Genomic DNA, 13,329 nt, shown 5'->3' with positions numbered 1-13,329 from the left:
ATCTATTAGAATTTCTATCAATATATTAAAAAATTAATTAAAATTAAAAAAACAATGTAAAAAATAATTGAAATATTATCAAATATCAATATTTATTTATTTTTCATTAATGTTTTAAAAATTATTTTTAAATGAACATGAGTTTATATACACATAAAATATTTTTATGATGTTTGTAATTATTTTACTTTTATCTTTTATATAATACTTATGTAACAGAGAAAGATGAGGAATAGTCGAATCAATATTTTAAAATTTCAAAAACAAAAGTCGAAATGAATTTAGAGTAAAAAAAATGTAATATTTCATGGAACGAAAAGTATACTAGATTTGATTGAGAAGGGAAAAGAAAACACAAAAATAGCGAAAAGAAAAAATAAAATTACAAAAAAAAAGTGAATGAAAAAAGAAAGAAAGAAAAGAGAAAAGAAGTGGGACCCAGGTGATAGATCTACGTGTGCAAACAGGGAACGTATATTAGAGAAGGCTGGACAAGAACCAAACGTTTGGGAGAAAAAAATAAGGCGAAGAGGGTGAGTGAGTGCATTACCTCGCATATCCTTCCATTGCAATGTGATCTCATTCAATTCAATCGAAGAAGACGCAGAACAACACAGGAAGAAGAAGATGGAGGCGTCGTCCAGTGGAGAAGGCTCTGAGCGCGGCGGCGAAGAGAAAGGAATATTCCAATACTTTGGTTGGGTTTATCACGTTGGCGTCAATTCCGTCGGCCGCGAGTACTGCCACCTCCGATTCCTCTTGGTCAGAGGCAAGTGCGTTGCCATGTACAAGCGTGATCCTCACCAGAACCCTGACATTGTATCTCTCTTCTCCTTCCCTCTTTCTTTTTTAAATCTCAATCCATATAACAATATCATCACTTTCTATTTATTTTAGTGCATTTAATTTCAATTATATATTTTAGGCTCAAATTCTCATATATATTATATCTGTCTTTATATGCATTTCTTCGGAGCTTACTAATTTTAAATATGAAGAATGCCAATATAAGTTTTGATTTCGAAAATACTTTTTTACTAGTTAAAAATTCATGATTTTCTACATCTATAACAGTTTGTGTTTTTTTTAAACATCTTCCGATGTCCTAAGTGTATATTTTTTAACGCAATGTTTGAATACTTTTAGGGTTTACCTTATTTAATTTGATTTTTAATGTGAGTTGTAATCACTGGTGAGCATACTGTTTTTCTTTTGTTCAGTAATATTGCATTTGTAGCTTTTGTATTGCTTAGATATATCACATTAAATCCTTTGTTCAGAAACCCATCCGACAGGGAGTCATAGGTGCCACACTAGTGGTCGAGGATCTAGGATGTCGGAAGGTCAACAATGGGGTAAAACACTAATTTTTTAATTTCTTGTATTTACCAAATTTACTGATTTTGCATTTAGTAGATGGTATATATACTCTTCTACCTTGTACAGTTGATGACACCTAACTAAATATGTTTTATTTCCTTCTCCAGGATCTTTATGTAGTACGATTCTACAGTCGTCAAGAGGAGGGTAGAAAAGGAGAAGTAAGTTATAATATTTCTGAGCTTTTTTCTTTTTAATTGTTGTTGATAGAAAGTTGTGCCATATACATGTTTTAAGGTGGTGTAACACTTGATAAAGAGTTTATGGTATCTTCTTAATATTTGTTCCTACGCTCGGTTACTAAGTTTTAAAAGGAAAATTTTATACGTAACATCAATAAATATATTATATACTTTATGCTTTTGTATTGATTCATTATACTGGTGATATTTAGAAGTAATACTTTATTAAAAAATATTACTTTTAGTTTCTTTACTCTCATTGGTTTTATGTTGTTTATATGCTAGTATTTTCTATCATGGGTGCTCTGTGTTTCTTTTTTTCTTATTTTATTCAGTATAGAAGTGAGTTTTTTACATAAATTTTTGTCAAGATTGCTTGTGCCACAGCTGAGGAAGCCCAGAGATGGATGGAAGCCTTTCTTCATGCCAGGCAACAGGTATGTTAAAATAACATAAGTTTGCTTTTTAATGTAAATAGATAAGAAAAATGACACGTTGACACACAATTTTTTTACATCTATTTGATATTATCCTATTTTACTTTTTACTTTTTTTTCTTTCTTAAAAAAATATAAAAACTTATTCTTTTATAACTATTTTAATCTTATACTTATATTAAATAAATATAAAAATGTGTCATCCTATCATTATTTATAAATAATTATCAAATGAGTTTTAGGCTTTCATTTGATGTCATATTTTGTTTTAAAACCAATTGATATTAAGCAAACTTTCCCACTAAATATATGAACCACACTCTAAAAATTACTACCAAGATAAGATATAGGCTCAGATTCATTGTCAAATTTCTTTTAAAATCAATTTGCATGAAAAAGAACCCACTCAATTTTCTTAAAAAAATAGAGAAACTAAAATCAAGTCAAAATGATATGGATCAACCCTGTTATTGTCTTCTGTTATTGTCTTCTTGCATCGAAGATCTTTTCCATTTCCAAAGTAATTGGAGCTATTTTTTGCTACCATAGATTTAAGCTATATAAAAACAAAAAGAGCTTCAAATTCTTGTTTAAGAAAATATATCGTAGTAAGATGAGAGTAGGTATAAAAAATTATATGTAGTAAGAAAAAAAATAGTAGAAGAAGAAACAGGTGAATGTCCCTACAAGCCACTTTAAGATTGATAGACAATTAAAGAAGCTTGAGAAGAAAGTTCATGGGCCTTGCCCATGCAACAAACAGAACAAAACGACAGAACTTTTAGTAGAATATGGTATATTACAATTTTGCAAGAGAAAAATGTATAAGATTTATATAAGGATGTATTAGTATAAGATTGCAAGAATAAATTATTGGAAGTTGTAGCATTGTTATAAGAGTTAATAGAATGAATAAAAAAATGTTTAGGAATAAAAGGGAGACATGAAAACTGATATAAGCCATCACCTCCAACACATCCATAAAGAAGAATGTCATTAGATTCCATAGATTTGACAAAACAATGGTTAATAAAGAAATCAAAATAAGAATTATAATCTTGTGTAAACGTCCTTATACTAATAAAATTCTTGGTAATTAACACGTAAAAGATTGTAAAGAGTTTTAAGTGTACATTTAGGTTGAAAGGTGATAAGAAAGTAGTAAAACAAAAAGAATGTACAAAAAAGCTTGCCCATTGGCAAAAAGAATCCAATCAGGTCCTTCAAAGACAGTATTCGTTGTATATTTTGAATGGAATTTGTTACATAAAAAGAATCGTATGAATTTGGAAACTAGGTTTTAGATGAAAAAAATACAACACTAAATCCAAATATAAAGGGATAGTAGGAAAAAAAAAATCTATCCACATAAATACAAATGTACTCTAAATATGCTAGGATATTTAATTCTATTTACAACACTTTTCTTATTTATATGCAAACATTCCTCTTCCTAATTGTATTTGAACAACTATGGGTTATCTGATAGAAATTTGAAACAACTTAGGCTTTCATTATATATAAAGAATATAGGACTATCCCTATATTTAACATGATATGGTTATTTTGAATTTATTTAACATAACCTCTTTTGCAGGCAGAGCATGATCTATTAACAGAAAGTAATGACAGAGATAAACTAATGCACGAAATGGAGTATGTGTGTGTTTTTTTTACTTCACTTGGAACTCACTTTAGCAAATTTATCATAGATTACCATTTGTTGAACAATCTCTATTTATAATTTATGAAACACGTGCTCTGACTCTGACTTTAACACTCACACTAGACACAGTAATAGATACTACAACACAAATATATGTTATGCAGAATTATACATGAACATCATTACTAAATATCTAAATTAACAATCAATACTTCTTATATTTGAAATCATCTTAAAACAACTAGTGAAGTACACAGTTTACAATATTCAGTCTAAAAATATACAATCGAGAATACAAAAAAGATTATTATTCTAAATTGTACACTAAGGAATATAAAACTTGATGGGAGTGCAAATTGAAATTAAGGAGGTGTAAGAAGAAGCTGGGCATGAAGTGTCATTGGCTCCCCTAAAATTTTACGCCTTCCCCTAGAAATAGTGACTTTTTGATAAATTTTGCAAAGAATATGCCTTCCCTTAAAATTTTACTAATATTTTTATGTCTTTAGAGTAATGAAAGATCTATGTAATCCTTGATATCATTATCAAATTGCCCGTCTTAAAAGCCATCTTTTTATTGGATAACTTATTGTAAACTAACACATCATTCTCTTATTCGTATGTAAGGATCGATCTACAAGGAAATCGACATAAACTGAAACGATATGCCTCTGGGTTGAAGAAGCTTAAAAAAATTGGCCAAGGTAAAATTATTCAAAATGTTTAATCTATTAATTCATCAGGGGGCTTTTTGGTCTTAATATGCTAATAGATTTTTAACTTAGACATATCGTTATACTTTGTGTATTAATCAATATTACTTTTGGTGTTTCATTCTAAAGGTCCAGAGACACTTTTACGTCTATCGTCAAAGTTTTTTGGTAATTCAGATGGCTTTGAAGGGGAAACTGGAGATGTATTTGATATACATCAATGGAAATGTGTTCGTACTATGTCGGGTACTTTTCTTCTACCATACACAATTTTGCAGCCAATGCACATCAGTATCTGTTCCTTCAGTACCTTTTTCCTAATTCTTATTAAACTTAACAAATGCTCATTTCTATCTTAGATATGTAAAGGTTGTATTTGCTTTTTTATATAAGAAGATACTTATTGTAGAGAAAAGGAAACTAGAGAAGTACAAATAGTGTTGAGGATAAAATCCTTTTAGAAAAAAAGACAGATGACTAACATAAATCACCAAAAGTATCTAATTTTATCAAAGTGTTGTGGAAGGTATATATTTTCTTCTTTCATTATCTCATTTGAAAAGTATGAGAGGGAAAAATAAGTGCAAGAGGATATATGCACACACTACTTTGGAGTAATAATTACAATAATATTTTGGAATTCCTACAATATTTCAAATACAATAATCAAATTGATTGTTAATATCTACTTGTATTTTAACAAAATATTTCTTAATAACTCAACATTCACTTTCAAGCTGGTGAGTGACTGTCTATTATTTCTAATTTGAATGTAAGATTATACAATTATTTTACTGGAAAGTCTTTTGTAAACAAATTTAAGTTCGGATGGGCCATAGAAGATACCGATAAGGTTATTATCTAGTTTTTATTTATTGAAACCTTAGTATATCTCTATGTGTTTGGTTTTATCATGTTAAACTTGATTGTAAATAATACTAATAGCTTATTTATTATCACAATAGGTTCTTCACTTTTTACTTTTGATCATTCAAGATGATTTTTTATCTATAATAATACACACCTCTTAGCTTACAGTTACATTTTATTCCATATTAATCCAAGTCACCAATTTTCTATATAAGAACATGCAATATTATAAGGTTAACCTCCTGTTAGTAACAAATCTTAAATAAATCTCATCATTATACACTTTCATATTTAACTTTCTGATTTTCTTAAACAACAATCCCCTTCTTAGACTTGTTTACAAATGTTGAAGGATTTTGTTTCAGCTAGTAAATGTTGTTCTCTTGGATCATGTATAAACTGATTGATCCATTTTTGTATTTTGTTTTGAATGGAACAAATATAACAAAATATATATCTCCATTTGAAATTTATCTTTTCTCTAAGGAGTGCTCTATAGGCATTTTCTTTGGGTTTCATCTGCCTTTCATATTATTAAACATAAATAAAAATAATGTTCTTGATCATATATGTTTTTTAATTGTCATAATTGAAAAACTTATAGTTAGATATATCCTTATCATTCTAAATATTTTTCTTTGTGGTCTCAGGCATTAGAATCTTTGAGGATGTTTCCGATCACAAGGTATGTATATACACATAAGGTTTTTGGACTTATGGGTAAATTGATGCTTATAATTTATATTTATATTTATTGGAAGTTTCACATTAATTACATATAAGACGATTTTATAGTATATAAGTTGGTGTAAATCATACCTCACAAATTGGTGTTGTGGGGTTGAGTTAAGCTTAAAGTTTATTTCTTAACATGATATCAAAGTCATGCGTTAAGGCCTAACGAGATTTCTTGTTTGTTTGGCCTATTGTGTCACCAACTATTGAGAGACTTAAAGTCCACTTTTTAACAATATATATGTTTGTTCTGTCTTTGAAATTTTTTTGACATTCTCTTTATATGTTGTGTAGAGTGGTAAGGGCGCCCTTGTGAAGTCGGTTGGTGTTATTGATGCGCCTGCAGATAGTGTGTTTGAAGTGTTTTTAAACACTGAGCGACAAAAAAGATATGAGTAAGTTAACTATAAAAAATGTTTAGAGTCTTGATAACATATTGGTTAACTTATTATTTCTTATAATTACTTGTTTCAGGTGGGATATGTTGATGGGTGACTTAGAGTTGGTAGAGACTTATGATGGACATTATGATGTTGTTTATGGAACATATGATCCTAAGTATCTAACTCGGTAATTAATGGATGTTAACATTTTCATAACTTTGAACCATCATTTGTTGGTCAAGATAAAAATGTATAGGATAAGCCAAAAATAGAAAATGATATGATCATATTAAGCTCTTATTTCATCCAATAACTAATGTATACTTGATAACTTAGTAAATAATAACATAACAACAAGAGTGTCATCCCATTATATGATGTTAGCTGGTGAATCACATAATGAAATTGGACTTTAATAATAAGAAATCAATTTCTCATATATTTCCTATTAGATATCGTTTAATAATTTTCTCTAATTTTCTTCGCAGTTTTCCTTTATCCCTTTGTCACATGACAATATATCGTATGATATATTCCCTTAAGGGATACCTTGAATGACCTTTTTACAAAATCTCCAAACCAAAATTGTTATATTATAGGCGACACAACAATGTTTCACCTTGTACAATTTACTAGATTTAGAACATTTAACACATGAAAAAAATGCTTAAATTAGCTCAATTACTTGTATATGTCATTTGGACTTGATTAATATTTATTATGTTATACTATCATGTCTCACTTTTGTAAAGATAAATACAATGGTGTGTGTTATATAAATAATTACCTAACCTATTTGGTGTCTATAGTTTTAGGTTTGACTATGTTCAACCTAATTCATTTTCCACAATTACAATGTCTCGTTCAATCTTAGTTTCACATGTGCATAAGCCTCACTTATCCATCATCACATGTTGCCAGTGTGGCTAAAGTCTTAAAAAATATTCGTATCCATAATTTCAATTGCAATGCATTGTGATTAACATCACACTTTCAATCATATTTATCCATGTGATTTCATAAGTTACTAAAGCCTAATCAATTATGAAAAAATTGAAAAACCTTCAAATTCAATGTTGATAGTAACTTTTTCTACATAGGATTGTAGTAGTCCAAACATCTTGATTCAATTATAATTTGGTTAATTTGTCATTAGACAATTCATTTCACTTGAAGTTGATTCATTTGAAGAAATAAAAGGGAAGTTTAACAAGTTGCATATGGTGTTATTTTACTTTTTTGTTTTGATTTGAATTCAACCTTTGAATGCATTTGAATGCATTTCTAAGAAAAAAACCTTAAAAGGTGACTCTTTCTTTTCTACCTTGACAAAGGGTGGAAATTGAGATTGCCAAGTCCTTTACAATGGTGTTCTATTGTGGAAGAGAAGGTTGTGAAAATGATGAAGGACATGAAGGTAAAAATAGTCACTTTTGGTACCTTCCCAAGGATGCTCCATAAGATAGCACATTAATTAACAAACATTATTTTTAGAGTAGCTAATTTGAGACTTGCATATCGAAAAGCACCAATCGCATACCTTTATTGGGTGTCATCAAGAATGGAATCTGAGCCATCTTTGGATTATTTGTAGCCACCAACCGTGGGAGAAGAGATATAGGGTTGGCTAAGATAGAAGATTTCAAATGTATATGCTTTGAATGAGAACAGTCTAACTGATTTTTAATTTCAATACCCAAAAAATAATCAAGAACACGAAGATTTTCAAAGGAAAATTATAGCTCAAGTTTTGAAACAAGAGACTAAATTGACTGAGAATGGTTTAAGTGACAATGATATGATTACTTACATACACAATTATACTGCAAACCACAACACTGCTGTGAGTAGATAAACAAATATGGATCACACTTAATGGGGATATTTCTTCGTGCACCCCTGTCAAATTTCTCCCTGTACCCCCATCAAACAGAATTTTAAATTTACAAAATAAATGTATAATAATGATTAATGTTAGTTTTTACGTAGTAAAGACGCGTGAATTTTGGTAAAGTACTTCCATGTATTCAATTAGCTGAATTTTTAACGAAGTTGAAGGAAAACTAATAAAATTAAACTTATTATATAAAGAATGTTTTTTTTTACTTATTATACTAAAAAAGAAATGTTCCAGTATTTATTGTATTAAACGCATATTTTAACTAAGATTTACATGGTCTATCAATGTGACTAACTGATTGAACTTTATACATGTTCCATTGTATTTGCATTTGTGAATTGGTAGCAAATTTTGTTGTGATATGAATCCATGTTTTACTTTTAAAAATTTCTATCCGTAAATTTGCTCTTAAACCTTCTCCAGGTGGCATTCAAAGCGGGATTTTATCTTCTCCAGGCAATGGTTTCGGGCACAAGATGGAACATACAGTGAGAATATTTTTATTTCACTTTAATTTTTCTGATGAAAATTTCTCTACTAAAATAACTCCCTAAAACTTAAGTTTCTCTGCTTAAAGCATAACATCCATTTCTTACCAAAACTTTAGTGCTTACGTATTTATGTTTTCTCGATGCAGCTATCTTGCAATTTCCATCTATTCATAAAAAAAAGCCTCCAAGATCAGGATATCGACGAACAAAAATTAATCGTAAGATGTTTTATTGACATATTTCTTTTTTCAAAAATAAGAAATTCAATAAAAAAAGGAAGTTAATTTCTAAGATTTTGGATTACAAGGGATCCTCTGTTGTGTAAAATGAAGACATAAACTAGAAACAAAAAGAAACATAAATATCATGAAGAAAATTATCTCACGTGGCAGGTCTTAGTGTCGAATTATGAGTGAAGACATGATGATACTGATTTTTGAATGTATTTTGTTGTGGGCGCAGCATCTACGTGGGAAATCAGAAATTTAAACACACCTATGGGATCTGACAGACCACGATGTTTAGTGTCCCACACTTTAGAAATAAACTCAGCATCCTGGTATCGCTGGAAGAACAGCCAACAGTGCACAAAATTTGAGAAGAGCGTCCCATATGCGTTGTTGTGCCAAGTCGCAGGTGAAGTAAATTCAACTTTTTCTTGGATGTTCTATGCTGTGACACTGAATACTCTCATGTTAAATAATGACAGGTCTAAAGGAATATATTGGAGCCAATCCAGCACTCCTCCACCAATATGCCTCTAATGCTGTTCGTTCGCATAGCTCCCATCCCTCTCTCACCAGTTCTGACTTTGCAGATGACATACAAGATGAGTTTTATGATGCAATCGCTGCCGAGTCATCGTCAGATGATGATACTGATGACGATAAAGGGTCTGATCAGGTTTCCTTCTTCAATCTGCGTATCAACTATAATTCAAATTTCAATACAAAACATACTTTGTCTGTTAAGTTATGTAATTTAATCCTTACCCAATTTCTCAGGAGCACAAAGTCAAATTAAAGAATGTTTCTTGGGCCATGTCAAACTTGGCTGTGAAGCGAGGTGCAGGTCAGCCTTGTATCTTGTTATTTGTTTACACTATTCAATTTTTAAAAACAGCAACTGCTTTTTTCCAACTTGAAAAATTACATTGAGTTCTGCATCCGATTCCTGCAAAAAAGGGCACTATGAGAGCACATACTTTAGAGAATTTAACCAACTATTATATGCTATTGAATTCCAACAGATGCTGGAGTCACCATTAAGCATTGTCCTCTTATCTTCGTTTGATACTTTCAACTATAACTGAACCAAAAATGGATCTTACTGCAGTCCTTTTTAGCTCTTCTATTCATGTGTCCTTGTCACCTTGAAAGAAGAAAAATGATAGATTAGGATATAGATACGAATTACAGAAGACAAGGATGATTAAAGTCACCTGAGGCTCTTAATTTCTTAATTATCTTTTTCATTCCTTTTTACCATTCAAAATTTTAGTCTAAAAAGCTGTCATTCTGGTTGCAGCTCCAAATGCAAGCAAAGAATTAGATCCGGATGCAAGTTGTATCACAATTGATGTGAGTGGCATGCACGGCTCATTGCGCAGAGGTGAGGATGACAAGGATACAGACTGTTGGACTTGTCCTGGTGGTGAAGGGTTTATGATTAGAGGAAAGAACTATCTGAAAGATAATTCTAAGGTGAGTTATTGGTAATTCAAACTTAATTTTTTCAAAGAACTAAATGTTTAGATTTTAGGCTATGGAACATGTAACATTCTGGCAAAGAACTTAATTTTTCATTCAGGTAGTTGGAGGAGATCCTCTTCTCAAGCTCATAGCAGTAGATTGGTTAAAAGTTGACAAAGCTGCAGACAGAATTGCACTGCATCATAGAAATTTGGTTCAGGTAAAGTTTACATTATAAGATTGTAACTTTAAAATTCTTGTTGATTTTTATGAATTAAGGTTGGAGAAAATATGATCAATTTGGATTAGACATGTTGATTTAAGGAGATGATTTTCTCTAAAACCATTAATCAACTCATGCTTTAAATTTCTCATTAGACTTTACGGATATTAGTTTCCCCATTAGTAGTGTTTCTCTGATATGGATCCTCATCCAACCCTTATTTAAATGGAGATTTTACAGATCATTCTTCAGCTCTTCAATGTCAGATATATTTGTTGACAATAGGTTTTGTGAGCTTAATTTTTCTGTAGTTTCATGTTTTTTTTCAATTACATATAATATGGTTGTGCCCCCCTTCAGATTCTGTGCATCATTTTTTTCCAAGGGGTTGCCATATTCATGTTCCAGATTACCTTTTCTTCAGTCATACCTTTTCTGTAACTCCGTAAATTTAATGTTCTAGCTCGTTATCTTTTTTATGCTGTGCTTGCTGTGAGAGTAAAACTTGTGGTCCAAATCATGTATGGATGTTACCTTATTATTCTGGAAACCTTATACTGATCATTTTTGAGATTCTTAATTGTTTATATAAAACTCGATATACTGCATAATCCTTATTTCTAAATTGCAGTCGGAAGCTGGGAAAAGTCTACCATTTATCCTTGTATTCAATCTACAGGTAAGGATATTATTGATATTCTCTATCTTACATGCAAAGTGAAGTTTAATAAGCATGTTAGTATTACAAAAGCCATCCTTTAGCATGAATGAATGGCAAGCATGTTACAGTTGTAAACCTATAACATGGATGGAGGTAAATGTACAGTGTTGAATGCGCGTCTATGATGTGACCGAGAAACAGATTTTGGAAGCTTGGCTGACTTACTGAATATTGCCGAAATCTAAAATGTGTCTTTTTTTTTTTATGTAGCTGAAATTTTGAGTTGAAATCATGGATATTGTACATGTTCAACTTTCTGTTAGTCAAATCTCTGGTGATGCTCATCAATGTGAGATTGCAATGGCTGAAGAGATCTTTGTATGCTTGAAAGAGTACATATATGTAACTATGTACATAAAAATTGATGCAAAACCGGAAATTTATTATATGCTCATAGTGATGGATCTTTATCAAGGTAGATTTTTATTTTGGCCATCAATGTCAGGTTCCAGCTAAACCAAACTACAGCTTGGTTTTATATTATGCATCTGACAGACCTGTAAAGAAAGATTCTCTATTGGCTAAGTTTTTGGATGGGGATGACGCGTTTCGTGACACAAGATTCAAACTGATTCCAAGCATAGTTGAGGTTTGTGATTGTCAATGATGTTTGATATGTCCTTATTTTATGCTTGATGGCATCAGGCAGCCAATGGTTTTGAATGAATACAGGGATATTGGATGGTCAAGCGAGCTGTCGGAACAAAAGCTTGCCTGCTGGGGAAAGCTGTCACTTGTAAATACTTTAAACAAGACAATTTTTTTGAGGTAAAGCTGAAGTACCACTTTAACAACCTTCGTAGGATTTACTTTTGTAAATTTCAAGCCCACTTCTGATCAACTACTGGCTTTTGCATGTGGAAACTTTTGCATCTGTAAATAAGTTTGAACTTAAAGCTTGCCGATCATTGAAATACCTAATTCTGCACTGTTGAAATCGGTGTGCAATAATTTGTAACTTCTCTGGCATTGTCATAATCTGTTGGGTAGATTTTACTTTGATAGTGTTTTCCGTGTTATGCAGATAGATGTAGATATTGGATCATCTTCTGTAGCTAGAAGTGTGATTGGCCTTGTTCTGGGATATGTCACAAGCCTGGTCGTTGACCTTGCAATTTTGATAGAGGTTTGTTCCTTTTGATCATAATATTATGGTCAAACTATCCATTTTTCCATGCTCCTTTCAAGTAGACTCATGATTTTATAGAAAATGTGAAATTATGTAATTTCTGTTTGAAATAATCTAAGTGAGATTCTACGTCCCATATATCCCACATATCGGGAAGAGATCGTGTGACATAACAAACCTCTGAGGAAAAAACAAGCCATCAATTTGTTTGGTCTATGATCGATCTAACATGTAACATAATTCTTATATTTAGTGATGTGATGTTGGCAGGCAAAAGAAGAATCAGAGCTGCCAGAGTACTTACTTGGAACTGTCCGATTAAACCGCTTGAAACCTGAATCTGCTGTGCCGTTGGAGGATTGAGGTGTTCAACCAAAAGCATTAAATGTTCTAAGCATGTCTCTTTTACATGGTTCAAATGTTTATAGTTACACTCAAGACTCAAATGAAAAGTGAGTCTGATGAATTTTCTGTATCAGCATACATATTTTGTTTTTTCCTTTTCTTTTCTCCAGGCTGTCTCCCTGTTATCCAAGCTTCGTCCCCTTCATAATTTACTGCCCCGTTTTTTCCATTCTGCTTCTTCTTTACTATTTTCTAATTTTTTGCTTCCATTATGTTATGAGATTTACCACTCTTTCAATCAGATTCACTCCAAGGTTCAAACACTTAACATTCTACAAACCACTTAATTATATCTAAATAACTCTAACATTAGTCGCGTCTTTCTAATTAAAAAAAAAAAACAAAATTAAGAGTTTATTTTGTGTTGTTTCTCCAAGTCTTTAATAGGGTATGTCTTTGACAA

At 31.1% G+C, this 13,329-nt stretch overlaps 1 protein-coding gene across 1 annotated transcript; it reads left to right on the top strand.

Annotated features, from left to right (window-relative positions):
• Window positions 1-387: 387 nt before the first annotated feature.
• On the top strand, window positions 388-13,095 carry LOC124828503 (protein ENHANCED DISEASE RESISTANCE 2). Its single transcript, XM_047301810.2, has 22 exons — window positions 388-819; window positions 1,281-1,355; window positions 1,488-1,541; window positions 1,934-1,999; window positions 3,597-3,655; window positions 4,293-4,369; window positions 4,508-4,624; window positions 5,899-5,933; window positions 6,278-6,378; window positions 6,458-6,553; window positions 8,690-8,754; window positions 8,904-8,975; window positions 9,220-9,393; window positions 9,467-9,660; window positions 9,762-9,828; window positions 10,285-10,460; window positions 10,567-10,668; window positions 11,303-11,350; window positions 11,838-11,981; window positions 12,065-12,160; window positions 12,417-12,518; window positions 12,792-13,095. Exons 1-22 carry the CDS (start codon window positions 628-630, stop codon window positions 12,882-12,884), a joined length of 2,205 nt encoding a protein of 734 aa, XP_047157766.1. The 5' UTR covers window positions 388-627; the 3' UTR covers window positions 12,885-13,095.
• Window positions 13,096-13,329: the final 234 nt, after the last annotated feature.

This window comes from Vigna umbellata, chromosome 2 (genome assembly GCF_029865625.1).
Source record: "Vigna umbellata cultivar VRB3 chromosome 2, Vumbellata_1.0, whole genome shotgun sequence".
Classification (NCBI taxonomy): domain Eukaryota; kingdom Viridiplantae; phylum Streptophyta; class Magnoliopsida; order Fabales; family Fabaceae; genus Vigna; species Vigna umbellata.
Note: the sequence above shows the minus strand (reverse complement) of the source record. Positions and strands in the feature narration are given on the sequence as shown.